This window comes from Rhinolophus ferrumequinum, chromosome 19 (assembly GCF_004115265.2).
Source record: "Rhinolophus ferrumequinum isolate MPI-CBG mRhiFer1 chromosome 19, mRhiFer1_v1.p, whole genome shotgun sequence".
NCBI lineage: Eukaryota > Metazoa > Chordata > Mammalia > Chiroptera > Rhinolophidae > Rhinolophus > Rhinolophus ferrumequinum.
Window position 1 is genome coordinate 46,151,594 of NC_046302.1, and position 18,108 is coordinate 46,169,701.

The 18,108-nt window shown below is 39.4% G+C and overlaps 1 protein-coding gene across 2 annotated transcripts in view; it reads left to right on the forward strand.

Moving 5' to 3' along the window:
* The window catches only part of WDR7 (WD repeat domain 7), a 300,771-nt gene that overhangs the window by 278,232 nt on the left and 4,431 nt on the right, over positions 1-18,108 (forward strand). For both annotated transcript variants that reach the window (XM_033087148.1, XM_033087149.1), the window contains one exon: positions 13,953-14,057. In XM_033087148.1, coding sequence (XP_032943039.1) covers positions 13,953-14,057 — 105 coding nt within the window. The remainder of the gene's footprint in view (positions 1-13,952; positions 14,058-18,108) is intronic.

The window sequence follows — 18,108 nt, forward strand, 5'->3', positions numbered from 1 at the left end:
ATGGAAGGCTTTTGTTTGAGTTTTACATGCTTTTGCACCAAAGTGAATAAAATTAAGGTGCATAGTATTAAGTATGCTCTTAACAGTATCTGTAGTAAGATATAGAATGCTGTTTTAAGACACTCGTCTCTGGTTACATACATGATCGCAGTTATAACCAGGTTACTAACGAAGTGCCTTCTGAGTTCTAAACAAACACAAGCTTCAAAGGATTCATGTTTTCTTGGGAAGGACATAAATTAAAACATCAAAGCAGTTTGTTTCCCTCAAGGGTCACAGTTATGTGGATAGCTTGTCAGTGCGAGGGTGCAACAAGTGGGCCAGCGTTATTGATTTCCATGTGTTACCAAAACATTTTCCATTGACAGATATTAATTGCTTATTAAGTGCTAAAGAGTTTGATGGTCCAAATATTGAATTTTATAATGAATTGGCCTTTTAGTTTTGCTTATCGTTAGGCAGTATGATTGCATTAAGGATACAAAGATTTCAGCCAGCCTATCTCCCCCTCTAAGAATATCAAGTAGATATTCCTGTGGAGTTGAATCTCAGCGATAGTCTATTTAATTCGTTTTCCTTTAGATTTAAGTGAATTCTCTTTGACCAAACTATAGGGAATGCTTGTTTAAATATGCATTGTATGACTATAATTAGTAAAGTATCCAGTATGTCTTAACATTGATTCAAATTTATGAATCTAGTGAATCATTGAAATTTCTGGCAGAACCAAATTGGTAATTGTGATCATTGATATGAATTTTTCTATATCATTCATTTGCTTAAACTATTTCTCCTTTTATTTTTGAAAAGGAGCTATATATCAAAGTGAGCTACCAAATACATATGTATGTATATATGTACACATACACATACACAAATACACATGAATTCCATTTTAATTTCTTTTTGTCGTCTTTCCTAACTTTTAAGGGCATGTCTTTTTTTGTCTCTTTATAATTACATTCAGAGAAATCTTAAGTATATTGTATAATGACCTTCCTAAAATATCAAAATTTGAAGATAACTGATGAAATTTAAGCAAATTTAAAATTAGAGATATTAGACTGTCAGTTTTGGCAGTTGATTATTGTACGTAGTTTAGAATTATAAATCTAATTCTAATTCAAATATATGTTTATGATCCTAAAAATTTGACTTTTTCATTATTTATTTCCTGATCTCAAATAATTACTGCTTGATAAAAGTAAAAGATAAAAGATAAAAGAAAAATATTTTAAAAGACAAAATATTACCAAACTTCAAAGCAACTTTGTTAGGTATTAACTAAAGTTATCCATCACAAAATTCTCTCCCCTAAAAGGGGATTTGCACATTAGGAGCAACATTGAAATCTTTTACTTAAAAATAAAAGTATTAGCTAAAAACTGAGCTTTCAACTATGCGATTTTTAAAATAGACCCAGCTCTTTCTTTCCTATCCACCCCTTACCCTGGTCATGTCTTGTGTTGTTTTCATCCTCATCCCTTTGGTCTTTTCTCTCAGTCTGCTGGGTTATCTCAACCACCTCCACTCAGTCGTTTAACAAATGTTCATGGAGAGACGGCTGCACCAGAAACAAGTGACAGCAGGATCTATGCCTTCAACATCTGTCTGTGTGCTAACAACTCCCAGGTCTGTCTCCCCTTGCCTAAGCCTTTTCCTGAGCTCCAAAGCCATCTTTCTCGCTTTCTAACGTATTTCTATCTCCTCAGGTGCTCTACCTTAATATCTACTTGTCCCAAACTAAGCTCATTATTTCCCGTGACGACTTCCCACTTCTCCCTCTTCTCCTCTACAAGCATTTTCTTTCTCGTATATCCCTGTCCTGGTAACAGCATCGCCACCGGCCAGGTTGCCCTTTCCTGTCCACATGCAGTTCCTCATTCAGCTTTATCTACTATCTACTACTTTACCTACTACCTTTGCCTGCCTCTCATCCAGACCTTTTTTTTTAATCCCCCAAGTTTTTCTCTCCTCTCTCTACCAGAATTTTCTTAAAACTGGGCTTATCTGACCATTCTCCAATTTAAAAACTCTAGAAAACTCCCTATTGCCTATGAACTAAGTCCAAATTTCTTAGCACGACAAAAAGCCTGGGCATCGCGGCCTTTTTGCGTCCCCCGCCCCCCACACCCTGGCTCTCCCCACCTCCCTCTGCCCACTGGCACTTCCACGGACAATGGCACAGGCATGCTTACTGGTTTCCGGCCCTCGCTGCCATCCTCACTTTCACGTGCTTGCTTACACGTGTCCGTTTAGATCTAGGCCTTTTCACTTCTTGTCCTTCTAACCAACTTCTGCTCATCCTTTGAAACTCACCTCAACTACCACCTTCTCTCTGGACCTTGTTCTGACATCTCCTACCGCTGTACAGAGCTTACTGCTTATTTTTCTGTGTTTTTGTGGCACCTTATACACATTTGTGTTATACCTTCTATTTCATTGCACAGTAGTTCCTTACTACCAACCTGTCTCTCCCCCTCCTAGATTCACTGGCCGGGGTCATATCTCTCTGTGTACTCTGATATCTAACACAGGGCCTGGAACCCAATAAGCTCCCAATAAACATTTTTACGTACATCCGTGCTAAAAATATTTAATCCCGTGACGTAGGCAAGACAGATATCCTTATTCTACAGATAAGCAAATTAATGTCTCAGAAAATTTTGCTCTTTCATAAAACTACAGGACAAATTTTAATCTACTAGGTAAGTATGGGATAGTCTAAGAATAAGTCAGAGGACTGACAAAGTAATATCAGTGTTCTTTTGCCACAGTAATTGTTCTGGAATATTTATTTGCAAATGCAATTGCTGTGTGAAAAAAGGTCTACATGAATTATTGTATTGTTTTAGTACTATTTTATTATTAAAGAAAAATTTGAATATTACATCTAAGTTAGGGTAATTTTATATTTTTATAACTTAGCTTTTTTGACTTAAGAAATTGTTCTTGTAATATAGGACAACACTAAATTCCAGACTAATCTGGTTTTCTGCTTTAATAAGTTGATGAGCCATAAAAGTGTAAAATTCTAGAATCTTTATTATGTATTAGTGTATATACTCTATCATTCTCCAAAATAAATATGAGCCAAAAGATACGGTAATATATTGGTTAATATATGTATGGTTTTAAATTTTTTGTAATTCGTAATTGTCTTTAACAGTTTCAAGTCAGTTCTTTTTTTGGAATGTTGAAGATGTCAAATCCTTTTGAAATGTGTTTTTGAAAAATACAATTCTGTAGCTTTAATACAATCTAGATAAGACAATTTCATGTCACCAGGCACCATCCCAGGCAAAAGAGAGGTCGGAGGGAATGTGTGTGAAGGCCCTGTCCTACTGCTCTGGCCAAAAGCCATGTTCTGTTAACCTTAACACACATCAGAACCACAAAGATAAAATGTATATGTACGGGGGTAGGGGGTACCAAAAAAATGTATACACATTTTAAGAGATGTTATCTGTGCTCCAGCAGTAGTTCACCGTAATCAGAAATGTCTGGATGCTGATGGCAACCACTTTGAGCACCTCTTGTAATTGCAGAAGTCAAACGTGACTTGTATTCATCTTTTGTTATCGGTATATATTGAATATTACAATTTTAATAGTTTTTTTCCTTTCTTAAAATGTGTATATATTTTTTGGCACCGTGTGTGTGTGTGTGTGTGTGTGTGTGTGTGTGTGTGTGTGTATTCATGGGAGGTGGAGTACCACATATGGAATATAGTCAGTGGAATTGGACTATATTAGATGTCAGAGGGGTAGTAGATTTGGGGGGGGGTTATCATTTTGTGAGGGTTGTACGATTTAACCATTACATTGTTTTGTACACCTGAAAATAAAATTAAAAATAAAAACCCACAAAGATGCTGCATTCCCTCGCTTCCTGTGGACACATGTCCGCGGAAGGTCTGCTGTGGAAGGCCCTGCACTGTTTGGAGAGGGAACAGAGACAAGCCAGATCCTGTGCCTGAGGAAAGCCAAGTGGAAGCAATTGGGGTTTACTTCTGGGGCTCAGTGTTTATTACCTTTAGCAGTGCTTTCTACTGTATTCTTTGAAAAATTATAGGACCATTTTATGTTAGTTCCATTGTTAAGAATGCATTCAATGTTTACAACAGAATCGTCATGGTCTGAGAATACAAAAGCAAAAACGTGTGCACTTTCCGACGTCCAGCATGGGTTTGAATAGATTTATGTTAGCAATACTGATGAAAACACGTGTCGCGTAGCGTTAGGTCTGCCCAAATCTGAATGAAACATTTTCTGTAACTTTTTAAGCATATTTGAGTTATACTTTAATGAATGTTTTATAATTATATGAATATTATGTAACAATTTATTCACTATCCTTTTGTTTAAAACTGAACCACGTTTATCTAAGTCACATTAGCATTCAGTGTTTGAATTAGTCATATCTTTAATATGTCATATCCATGAATTAGTCATATCTTTTAATATGACTAATTATTCTTAAATGTTGAATTATATGAAAAATGTTATGGTTTGAATTTTGTCTTTAGCTAGATTTTTTTTCTTATGTTGCCATTATTTAGTTTTAGACTCTCACAATACTAATGTGCTACTATTCTTGTATAAGCCAAAAATTGGTGGCAATCATATTTTAAAATAATTGGAAGTTTGCAGTGTTTGGGATTTTTGGCAAACATAATTTTTGAAGTATAACTCAATAAAAGCGATCATTTCAACATGCAAAGAAAGGACCTATCAATTGTGTATAATTTAATTGAGTATTTTGTAGTTACTTCGTCCTGAAAATATTTGACCTAGTGAAGCAGAAGGGCTGGGGGATAGGGATTCAACTCCTGATTATCTGCAACAAGAAAAGGAAAAAGAAGGACTCACTCATTACTAGGTGAGACTTACAGGAAATTTATTCTTTGAATCTGAAAAAGTTCCTCAGTTGACTAGAAGGGGAAACATTCCTAATACCAGCGTATATGTTTAACAGAGGTTGCTATTATAATGATTATACCAGTTTAAGATTGGAAAACAACTATTGATTTAAATGCTTATTCTCTCTCCATTTGTTCATTCGTAGACCTTTTTAAAATTAATTTTAATAATTTATAATTGATATTAGTGAAAATAAAAGCCCCAACATAATAAAAATCTGAAATTATTACTAATGCCTAAATTACAATCGTGAAACGATCTTGACTATTAATGTTGATTCTTACTAGTCCTGGAGAAAGGTGTGTGTCTTTGTGTAAAAGTGTCTGGTGGCATATAATCCTCCACAAAAGAAACTTCAAAAACTCTTGCTGGTTCCTAAGGATTCCCAATATGTAGATATTGAAAAACTCCTTTAATGCGTCACTGTCGGTTTATCCCCAAATGACATTTAAGTAACTTCAGGAACTGAAAATAGGGAATAAATGCTACAGCTATTTTTAAGGAATAAAGAAAGTCTGTTGACTTGAGGCCTTATATTTTATAATAAAACGTAAGATAGCTCACTTTATTATATTTATCCTTAAATCTATTTTCCATTAAGATGTTAAAATGATACCAAATCTACTTGGTTTTTGCCCCGAATGTATATTCTTTTCAATTAGATAGCAATAGAAAGTAATTCATTGGATAGTTCCAATATTCCTTGGACTGAAAAATGCCGCAACGGGTTGACTCTGTAACATAAAGTTGGCATAATGTGAATAAAAAGCATCACCTTGGCCCTCCATCAAGAAAAGAAATTACAGAGATAAACAACCCATTTCGGGCCCTCCAATCTCTGTTCAGCATCGTTGTAGAACTGCCCGAGGGCTGCATCGAGGCTCTGTGCTTGCGGCAGGACGGCACAGCCGGTAAGAGAAGCTGAGCTCTCTGCAGTACTGGAGGTGTAGGAGTACATTTACCATCCACTTTCATTTTGCTCAATGCTTTTAGTTTCTGTGTTTTGTGTCCCAAGTGAGAAAGAGCCAGTCCCCTCATTTTGTAATTATTCTTTCCTCAGAAAGTACTTATTTATTGTAGGTAGGTATTGCCTCTTGGGGGCACAGATAAGCTAATGGGAGGGTGAAAAGCTGATGAGAGAAGTGGGGCCACCACCCTCCTGTGGCCGAGGTGTGTGGGGGAGCCGAAACGACTGTCTTCCTCCGTCCCAGCTGATGAAGAAGGCCAGGGCAGCCTCTAATCCTTAAGCCTCTGTTTTAAGGGGTTTAAACTACTGGAGCTGGGTCAAGGAGAAGAGTTCTCCTACATCTACCATCGTTGCAATGGGATGGGGGACCCTGCCTCTCCCCACGGGTGTGTGGGACTGCTGGGTGAGCGAGCTCCCTGGGGAGACCAGGCCTCCTCTGTGCCAGACAGGGCTGACTGTCATTCCGCCATCCTCCCAGGGATGGAGGGAGGGCAGGGCATTTGTGGTGGGCCTGACCGCGTCAGGAAGTGAAGGGAGGTTGGACCATTCCAGGGGTCTTCCACTGGACCTGCCCTGAATGTGGAAGCCACCCCAGGGTCACCTAGGCTCGGGAGTCTAGGGGTTCTGTACAGCCCCTGGTACATGGGGAATGGGGTGGACACGTCCCCGCAAGGCCCAGCTCCTCCAGAGCCTTGTTCTCCAGCCGCTGCTGCCTCTGCCTGGGCTGAGGCTGTGCCCAGCCCCCGAGCACCACCAGGCATCCCCAAATCTTCATTGTTTAGCCCAGGAAAGTCGTGTGGTAGTGTTGGTATATAAGGCACGTAAGTGCCAGTTAAACGGAAATCCAGTGTGTGCAAGCTGAAGACTGGCAATGTATAGTTTCATTTGACAGGATATTCTGTGAGGTAATGGACTGGAGCCAGACGGCCTGGATTCCAGTCAAAACGAGTTACTCCACCTCCACATGCCTCCGTTCCCTCATATGTAACTTAGAGGATAATATATTCATAGTATTCTTACGTCATGGAGTTAATGTGTTAGGATTAAGACGTTTATGTGAAAGTAACAACCAGCAAGTCACAGGTGCTGCAAACGTTTCCTTACACCCTTTGGACTCCCTGCAGTGCCTCCCACAGTAAGACACACTTATATAGCTTTCAGTATATAGTTTTACATGTTATTAGATTGATGACCAATGCTGTTTTGCAGTTGGTCTTTGATAAACCCAATTTTTTTTTGTTTTAAATTAAAGTATGAAGTGATGTGATTAATTTTTATCAGTGACCACAAGGATGAGACAGAAACATTCTCTTAAGCACCCATGTGATACGATGTGCAACTGGAGAAGCAGACAAAGAAATAGGCTCCATGGGCAGTAGTCGAATGGGAGTGTACTTTTAAGTGGACATAAGCAGCCGGAATGCAAAATCAGTACAAAATTTGAGAAAGTGGCCCATACGAGGACTGAGAGCGGGCACTGGTCACTGGTGTTTTGTCAGCAGAGGCCGCTCAGGATTTCAACACAACCAAGACTGTCTGCTGGGCTCAGGTGCCCACACCTGGTCTCCTGGAGGTAATGGGGGGCATTCTGAATGCCCGCCATCTGCATGCCAACGGTTTCTCCAGCTTCTCTTCCTCCAGGAGTTCTAGTACATTCTCTTCTAACAGTATCATCAGCCACCTAGCAGTTTTCTGATAAAGCATAATGTTAGCCTTCCTCCAGAGTGCTGTGCAAAACTAACTACATGCAGCTCCCTGTTGCAGTCCACTTGGAAATTCCACGTTTTGAGACGTGGTTGAATAAAGTAACCTTTAAGATACCGTCCAACTCTAAGATGTCATGATTTGAAAGCTTGGAGAACATTTAAGGAAAAGCCACAGAAATGATTTAAAAAGTTGGAAAATGAGACCCGAAAGGAAAGGTTATAGTCGCTGGGTTTTTTTTTTTGTTTTAATCCTGAAAATAAAAAGTAAAAAGGGGGCCAAGTTGCTATAAGAGTCGTCAAATCTGTAGAGGTAGAGTCTTGCAAAGATGGGTGACCAGCTGTTGTTCTCCATCTCTGCTGAGGCTAGAACAAGAGGAAGCAGGCTGAAACTGTCGCATTTGGGATTTAGATTTGCTATAAGGAAAAATTTTGTGACGGCACACATTGTTAAATGCAGGGAAAGTGAGGTTTTGGAATCTTCCCTAGAGATAGTTTAAAGAATAGATTTTCATCTATCCTCCTGCTTCAAGGTCACCCTGCACACATACAGAAAAGAATGGGTGACCTTTCAAGGTTCTTGGCAACATCACATGGCCTTAAGAGCCCATGCACAAAAGGGCTGCAAAAGGCTTAGTTCAGAGTGATAATTAAATTTTACTTCAGCCTTCTCATCGGCCACAGATGAGATTGTCTTTTTTTTAATGTCATTATCATCTGCCTAAATTATTTATTGAATCTATCATTTCTTTCTTTGAGCAGATAAACATTAAATATATAATAAAATTTTTACAAATTGGTTCCTTCGGAGAAAAGAAAGAAGGAGTTTTTTTCCTTGAAAGTAATTAATTCTTAACTTTTCAACTCTTTTAAAATGGCTTTTTTTTTTTTTTTTGATGAGTCTTTCCCTTGCTAACAAACAAAGCTGTCAGTCAGAGCAATGTCTTTGTCTTCTTTCTGCCTTGAGCAGTTACCTCCCTGCCAGTCAGCCCTGAAATCTGTGGCCTCCTGCCTATATTGGGATGTCCGAAAGGCCTGGTCCTCCCTCCTTCTCCGCCCTTTTCTGACTTTGGTGCAATCCGCGAGAGACACCAAAAGTATATGGTTGGTGCTTCTGGTGCAGAGGTGAGCGCACCCTGGACCTCAGTTGGCATCGTCTGTTATCCCGAAGAGGGACCAACACTAGGAAAACAGAGGTATCTGTAGGTCTTTGGTATTACCTCCCTTCTCTTTTGGGGACTCAGCATCAATTCCTAGGCACTCACTTCTCTGAATATCTGGCCCATCTCCAACCTGTTTCCTGCCTCCATACGCAGATGGACATTTCATTCAGGCTCGCCCTCCATTGCAACTGCCTACCCTAATCCCAGACCAGCCGTGCTGCTCCCCAGAGGCCTGCGAACCAGGGGCAGCCTTCCTCCCTCTCGGCCCATATAGGCCTTGGGGACTGTGACTCTTCAGTCCACATTCTTCTATCTGTCACTTTATTTTAGCAAATGTTACACAAAATACGTGGGTCAGTACTTTATAAACCTTTTCCTTGTGGTGGGATTTATGATAGCAGAATTTTACCTACTTTTGGAAATCGTCACAATTTACGTTCAAAGGAGGAAAATGCTTTTGTTTGGGTGGTTTTTTTTTCCCCTCCCCTTTAAAAAAGTGATGAGACCTGCAAATAAATATGAAATGCTCTCCTTGATTGCATTCAGTTTTTAAAGTGGGCGTAATAGAGTCCCACTTTTTGGTTTTAATTCTCAAATTGGTCATCTGGAAGCTGAATATCAAGAACTCCAGGAAGAGAGAGAGGACAGAAAGAACAGTTTTAAAGAGAATATTCTAGACAGTTACAGCTTCTGTGAACGCCAACTAAATCGTTTTAGAAATCCGCGTCTCTCCTTCTCTGTACAACAGGGCTCATTATATTTCTTTGCGGAGCACACGGAAAGTGCCCGGTAAAACCTGGTGGTGAGTGCCAGTGTTGCTCATTCTTAATGCTACCTCTCGCGTCCTTTTCTTTCCGAAGAAAAAAGGAGGAGTGGGTGTTTAACAATTCAGCACTGTCTCCTGCCAGGGATAATTACTTGATTTCTTTTATTGTTCATAGCACTTCTTGAATTAGATTAATTTCTTCATCCTCCATTTCTGTCTGTTCAAGACAGCAATTTCTTTGACTAAAAATATAATAAGACATGATACTCATTCGCATGTAAAAAGTAGAGCAAACCTCCTTTGATTTCAAAACCTGTTATTTTGGAAAATGTCTTTTACCGTTTAGCATTGAAGCTCCCTACCGTTGGGTTTGCCCCATCACAAAGCACTTGCAAGTCTGTCTGTGAGCCCCGCACAGCTGTATCTCTAATGCCAAAATAGAGGTTCAAGTCAGTTCAGGTGGTGCCTGCCCAGATCTTAGAAGTTCAGAGATTCTGAACAAAAGACAATGGCAGCATTTCCATTACACTGAGGGCTGAAGCACCTCTTAGGCTGAGACTGTAATGAGCTCACCAGATGTACCGAACCATTTAAAACAGCGAGCTTCCCTGAGCTACCATGAGTGGTACTTGCTTTCTTAGAAGACAACAGGTCTTGCGGCTGACACTGCAGTCGGTACTCAGTGGGATTTCTCTGTGTTTCTTCAAAAGGGCCCTGCAGGGTACCTCGCGATATGGGATGGTGCGGGGGCGGGGTGTGCTGATGTGTTCTGATCTAAAGTGTAGTCCCCCCTTTGTCTAAAATAGACTTTAATAAACTAACAAATTAAGCCCCGTGTCTAACCGGACCTCAACAACAACCAAGGAAAACAGGACAAGGGTTAGTGAAATGAGTAGGAAGTATTTATTATCAGACACACAGAATGAACATAAATTTAATTCTGTGTTTTTCCTGGCAGTAAAGCAAGCACATGTTAGATTCTGTCATGATTGTTACATGGTAAAAGAAAGCAACAAAATTTATCTGGAAAGATAAACATTTTCCTGGCAGAAAATTCCAAGATGAACTTAATTCACAGGATCTTCTATTAGACACTAGATAACATAATGACACAGAAGTAGGTATTCAAGTGGATGTTTTAAATGCCAGCCCTCTATAAAATAGGAAGACATAATATGAACTATTCCATGAAGACTTTTCTGAAGGAGCCCCATGTGTCTGGTTTTCTGCCTTTACAACAGGGCTAACCTAGCGAGCCTCGCAGAGAGGTACGTCAGTGTGGTCGTTGGGTTGGTACCTCCTCCAGACCTGCTGGTTTCTAGCCACTGTGTTGCATTCTCTTACTGTCTGAAGCACATTCTGGTTGCTGAGAAGGAGGGATGCTAATCTGAAGGAGGCAGGCTTAGCATTTTGTTTTGAGATTTAGGGACGGAGGATCAATCCACCCCTACACAGAGCTGGGCTTTGGGGGGCTCGCAAGAAGGGCTAACCTTTCTTAGAGGTACTTTCAGTCTGTTCACTTTTCGATGCAAACTGGGACCCCAGAGCATGGAAGAAACTATTTTTGAGTCAAATATTTTTAATGGAAGGATTGCATTAAGTACCACGAGGGACCAGGCAGGAAATAAAGAAAGCAGGCAACTAGTATTACATACACAGGTCCTCCTTTGTGTGGAAGGGCCACTTTCGCTCAGCTCTGACTGATCTCGCCATGTGTGAACAAAGGCCCAAGATTGCCAGAACCTCCAGTTTCAGGAGAGGCTAGAAATCTTGATTTTATATGATATCTGATGAATTTGAATACAGGCTCAGGAAATATTTAAAAAAAAAAAAAAACATTTCACAGGCTAAACCAAACACATCTACAATCAGGTTTCATCTTAAGGGTCTTCAGTCTGCAATCTCTGTTATAAAGCAAGACCTTACTAATCAACTATCTTACCCATAAGTCAGCCTCAGAGTGGTCCAGTAGAATTTCAGATTTTTAGCATAACTGAATCTTGATTTTTAAAAAAAACAATTAAAGCTGTTTTCCCAATGAGCTCATTAAACTGACCTAGTAATTGAGAATGGTCCTTTTTTTTCTTTTAACTGGTTACGTTTTTTTCTTTCTCTGCACCTACAATAATTTTCATTTTAGTATAGATGGTGTTAAGTTGGTTTCTTGCAATAATTATTCAGCATGCTCACCCTGTTGCCTAATTTAGCACCACATTTGTGGGCTAGTACCATGGACAGTTACCACAGCTGGTCAATAAAATGCCACAGTCTGAGCTCTGTTTCTGGACCACCTCGTAGTATGTTAGCTGAGGCTGATTCTGGCCTATATAATCAGGGCTTTTGTGTGTGTGTGTTTCACTAAATGGTATACTCAGGTAATTGAGTTATATGATTGTTTACATTTGTCTGGTCATTTTTTTCCAGCTTTACTGAGATATTATTGACATATAACTTTGTGTAAGTTTAAGGTGATTTGATACACTTACATGTTATAAAACAGTTTCCCCCATAGCATTAGCTAATACCTCCATCCAGTCACCGTGTGTGTGTGTGTGTGTGTGTGTGTGTGTGTGTGTGTGTGTGTGTGGGTGTTGAGAACATTTAAGATCTACTTGCTTAGCAACTTTCAAGTATGTATGTCTGGTCATCTGTAAGTAAGGAGGAGTGACACAAATATTAATAGTATTTATTCAATTCTTATTCGGTGCCGTGCATTGTTCACAGTGATATAGATAGATAGATATTGATAGAAAGACAGACAGATAGATAGATAGATATAACCTCATGTAATTGTTATAAAGCTCTACTTGTTATCATCATCATCATCTTCATCATTCCTACTTTACAGACATGGGTACACTAAGGTTAAGTAACTTAAATCACTTGCTCGCGGTCCCACAGTCGGGAAGTAGAGGAGCCTACATGCAGCCAGGCGGTCTTCTGACTGAGAGCCGTGTTCTCCGCCAGCCCCAAAGCCCAGTGCTATCCCAGTGGAACATTTTCCTCTGTTGAAAAACAGGCATTATTTTGGATCCCACGGTGCCTTGAAAGTCTAATGACAGGAAAGAACGGAATCCACAGAGCACTGAGGAACGTGCTCGTGCCCCGTTCTTCTCTCCTCCTCCCTCCCTCACTGTATCCACACAGACATGAATTATGAGAGGGGTGTTATCTTACAGAAATTTATAACATGTATGGGTCTGAATCACATAATGTGCGTGAGGCTCCCAGCGAGACTCAAGCTTCACAAGTTTTCATCAAAAAATAACAGATGGGGGGTGGTCCGTTAGCTCAGTCGGTTAGAGCGTGGTGCTAACTAATAACACCAGGGTTGCCGGTTCAATCCCTGAATGGGCCACTGTGAGCTGTGCCCTCCTCAGATGATAGATAGATAGATAGATAGAGAGAGAGATAGAGAGATAGAGAGATACATAAATAACAGATGGAAACAAACCTTACTGGCGGTGTCCTGGTTTAAGGGAACACATGTCCCCATTTCTGTCTTGACAAAGGGAGGAGACCAACCTATAGCTTGTAAGCAGACTGAATGTTGATTAATGTAGTAGAGGGATGGTCCTTAATAGTTGAGTGTAGGGACATTTGGTCTTTAATACTTGAGTACAGGGACATTAATACAGTATTATACTAATTTGCTTAGTATCCCAATGTTTTTGATAACTGTTAATATCATTAAACTTGAGTATATTTTTTATTAGTCAAAGCCCTAGCCTAAAATACAACTTCATTTGTTTAATTCATGGTTAAATCAATGAGAGCTATTTGACTGACGCTATTTGGCAAAGTCTCCAAATTATCTTGTTAACTTGTTTTTAATAGCGTTTTGATTTATATGTGTACTCAAACCTACAACACATGTGTATATGCATGCATGTTTACTAATTGCAGCCATATGCATTTAAACACAGTGTTATTGGTGGGAAATGAAGTATAAAGCATGAAAAATGTATAATTATTAAGGGGTTGAAATTATAGTTTTTAACTCCTCCCAGAACAGGCCTGTTACAGCTTTGGTTGTTTTTAATTTCAGATGAGTGAGGTTCCTGGGTAGATTTGGTGATCTATTTCTTAACCTTCCTAATTAATTGTGAAATTCTTCCCTCTAATGGGCATCAATGAATTAACATATTGCTTTGCCCATTATCATGTATATGCTTTTCCTTGGACTCATGCTGTCTGCCCAACTCAGAGACAGGCAGATTCCTCGGAGCAAGACTGAAGTCCTTGGGTAAACCAGTGAGAGAACTTTGGTTGCTTTCCCAATTTTTCTGACCTGATTTTATAGATAAAATAAAGAACATAACAGCCTGTAATATCCATGACATAGCTTGTTCAACACTGAATACATTTGCACATCTGTGTGTCCTAGTTCTGGGGCGTGCATGTAATTAATGACTCTGAATTTTATTTTAGACAATCCATGGACACAAGGGACCAATCACTGCAGTGGCCTTCGCTCCTGATGGACGATACCTTGCCACCTACTCCAACACCGATAGCCACATTTCTTTCTGGCAGGTAAGCGTCCGTGCTACAGGGTCTTGAAGTAAACGGATGTCGGGCTTTTGCTGCGAAAGCCTCCCTGTTGACCATGCCAGCCCTCTCTCTTCTTTCAACAAATACCAAGTATTCATTGCTTGCTAATTATGTGCTGCTCAGTGCTAGCCAGTGGGGTAGACTGAGAAGACGTTTAGCAACCTGGAAAGGGTGGGGGCACTGCTCTCACAGAACTTTCCATCTGAGGAAGACACAGGTAAATAACGCAAGTAATTACAGTACGGAAGGGAACCTGAGAATAGGTGGTGGGATGGCTTCACACAGGAAGTGACATCTGAGCTGAGACACGAGGCTGAGGAAGGGCAGGGAGGAGTGGGCATTTCGGGAGAGGGAGCAGCCATCCCGTGGGAAGCCAGGGCATGGTGTGTGCGAGGGCCTAGCCTGAAAGGAGTCAGGCAGGAGGACGCCATGCTCGCGCTGTTCATTGACACACGGTGCTCAGACAAGTCCAACAAGGGGATGGGAAAAAGGCAGCCTGTGTCCCGTTTGTATTGTCTCAGTTTTGTTTGCATTCTGAATTTCCCACATTATGCTCTTCACTCCCAAACTATCAAAACATTTTTAAAACTCCAAGTGTCATCAACTGGCAGTTCATGAGAATGCCTATGTTTGATTCTGATTAAAGTGAATTTTAACTTTGAACAAATAATTTTTTCAATAGAATTTGTTTCATCCTCACCAATTAATCTTTATCCTGTCTTCTTTTTAATGACCTTACCTCTGATAATTACAAAAAAATTAAACATTACCAACTCTCCCCCAAGAAAAATTAATTTAAAATTTTGTTGTTACCTTTACTTTCCTAGGCTGCAAATATGTTTTATGAAACTCAGTTTATTGCTTTGAAAACTAAAAAAAAACACCCAAAACTTTAAATAAGACTTCAGTACAGCTTGATAATGTTTTTTGTAAAAAATCAGTAGCTAATAAAATGTAAAACAGATATAATAAATTGCTTAATTAGCAACATTCTATTAAAACATGACAACTTCCAAATCTGTCACAGACTTTTACTAGCTCTTCATCTAATTTAGTTTTCCAGTTTATTATCTCATTATCCTTTCTTCCAGAATATATCTCCAGCATCTGAATTAGCTCATATTAAGCTCTTTTCCTTAGAGATCTCTCCCTGTCTTCATTTTTCCCAGTGGGTAACCACAGGACTCGTATTTTATACTATTGAAATCCCACAGCAAACCTGTTAGGTGTCCACAAACTGGGCTCTTGCAGCATTGATGCTTAAAAGAGTTTCCCTACCAACTGTTTCTTTCTACTCATGCCTACACATGAGTAGATCTCTGTTACACCAACTGTACCTTGATACAGATTTTTCCTTATTTCCTGAGCTCTTAAAACCCGGGAGGAGTGTTTCTGTCGAGTTCCCCTCATTCAGCATTTTTTCGGCGTCTAAGTGCTGAGGGTTGGCCTGTGCCTCAGGCATAAAGAGTCAGCAGGTCGTAGGTCCCTGCTTTCAGGGAGCTGCTGTCCCATCCACGCTTTCTTCTTTGGAATACACAAACACAAATCTCAGTTGTCCAATTTCACTTCCCCAGAAAATGTAATTCCTTGTATAAAAGAAATTAGCCAGATTTGCAACTTGCAGTATTTTCTTGAATGTCCCTGTACTAAACCTTTTCCCCCTTTATCTAGATGTTCAAAGTTCTATTTGGGTGTGTTCGTCCCTTGCTTGAATATTTCTGTTTCTATCCAAGTTTCTTCTCCCCCCTCATTGATGGAATTCTGTGCAGCACCCCTCCTTTTCCTGGACATAAGAGGACCCATTAGGTGACACCTTGTTGAGGCAACTCTCCGTCTTCCAGTTCTCTGCAGGCTCTGGCCGCAGTCTCTGCCAAGTGCACGGAAACCTGTGTGACTGTACAGGTGGCACTGTGCACAGTGTCCCCTTGTCCCATACGCGTCTACTGCGGGGGTGGCCTCGTGCCGTCTGCACGCATGGGTATTCCACGGACACAGCGACGCAGCCAGGGCCCAAGTCTGTCTTGACTCGAAACCCAGTGTCAGTATTTAAAATGCAGCCCATTTCTCACGGGCTTAAATTATACCCAACTCGATCTTGAAATTTAAGTGGAAGACACAGAAACATTTTTTCAGCCTTATCAAGAAAATACAATAAAACCTCTTCCAGAAGTATTGTGGGTTTTTATTTGAATTAAAAAGAATCCAGAAGGCAGTGTTGGATCTTCCACTGCTCTCCCCAAATGGGCTTTGCTGATTTATTTAGATACATATTGTTTAGTTCTAATGATGTATGATAACACTTTTATATTATTCCAGTAAATGTACTGTAATATATTTTGAAAACGTAATGAAGTCTTATTAATACAGAACCTTACAAAAGCTATCAGCTATTAAAACCTTTGCTGAGAAATGAGTGTTAATGAGGAATATTGGTTGGATAATTACTCAAGTGAGACTTAGTAAAAGGTTTGCGTGCAGCATTACTTACACTGAGAATTGCATTAAAACACTTCCTGTTTTGATGAATTACATCTGTATGTGTTTCTGTGTGTTCAGAAAATAATCTTCACAGAACTGGTTTTGTGAAGCATTGTTTTTAAAGGGAAGGGAAAAGCCAAAGTTACATTTTAGTTATTTTATATACCCAGCTATTATCGAGTGATATAATTTGGCAACCTGTCAGTCCCTTTGACTCTCCAATACCATCTTTCTGCAATTTGAATATTTCACTTCAGTGTTTCCATTGATATTTGATCAAGGGGAGTGTAGTAATGAAATACAACCCTAATTCTCTCACCTAAATTTGACCACTATCCTCCAACAAATAAGTATCCTCTTTCAGACATGTTCATAATAAATTAGGTGAATAATTGGTTTCATTTATTTTTATTTATTCCATCATACAATAGAATACTATTCAGCCATTTAAAACGGATGGTGTAAATCTATAGTCATTAACATAAAAAGATTGCCCCCCACATTCTGTTGAATGAAAAAAGCAGATTGTGAAACTGCCTTTTCATAGGAGCCTGTTTATGTAAAATTTTTTAAACCAGCTTCTCCTTATATACTTGGAGGTCTAGGAAGGTGTTTACCAAAATGCTAGTGATTATCTCCGGGAAGAGATGTCAGGGGATTTTTGCTTTCTTTTTTACACTTCCTTATTTAAATTTTCCACGTGAGTATTTAACTTTGTAATCAAGAAGAAATTTAATGTTCAGGAACATTACAATTCCAGGTAGTTGTCATAATTCAGGTCTCAGATCGCCCTTACCTTAGCCTGGTTTATAGCCAGTCACTCGTCAAGTCAACGTTAACAATGAGTAACAAAATGCTTGGTTCATTGTTTTGGTGAGAGTTCTTTGAGCTTATCAGAAAAATTAATACTCATCTTTACTATTTCACATTCATCTCTAATTTGAAGAAGTCACAGGAAAAGGAAGGTCTGAGATGCAACAAATTATAGCTAACATGAAGGTCTTCATCATTCCACCTGTATACCACTGTAATAGTTATATACCTTAGAGAATTTGGCAGAGCCCTGTTCAGAGGCGGGAAGGCTGTTTGACCAAAGGCATTTATCAATGGATTTATCAATCGTTTGAGGGATGGCTCAGCTTGTAAGGGGCACCCGGATATAATCATGGACTTTAAAAAAAAAAAAAATCTTTCCTGCTGTAGCATTCCGATAAGATATTCTCTCCCTTCCCCCTTTAGCCCGCAACCCATTTCTTGTCCATGGCTAAATTTGAAGAGAAGAATTAAAAATAAGGAAATGTCTGAACATACTGGATACCCTTAGCATTTTAAGCCACTAGCAGAAATCAAGTTTCATACATATTTTCATAGAAAATCCATAAAGAATGAAAAATACTTTCTGGTTATTTATCAACTGAGAAATTAGATTTCTTTAAAGGAACAGTATGCCTGTTGATGCCAGTTCATTTTAACCAGCAATTTTCTGGATCATTTGGATATGTCCTATAAGAGGGCTAAATTATTATGTACTGTTGCTTTTTGTACAAGTGAGAAC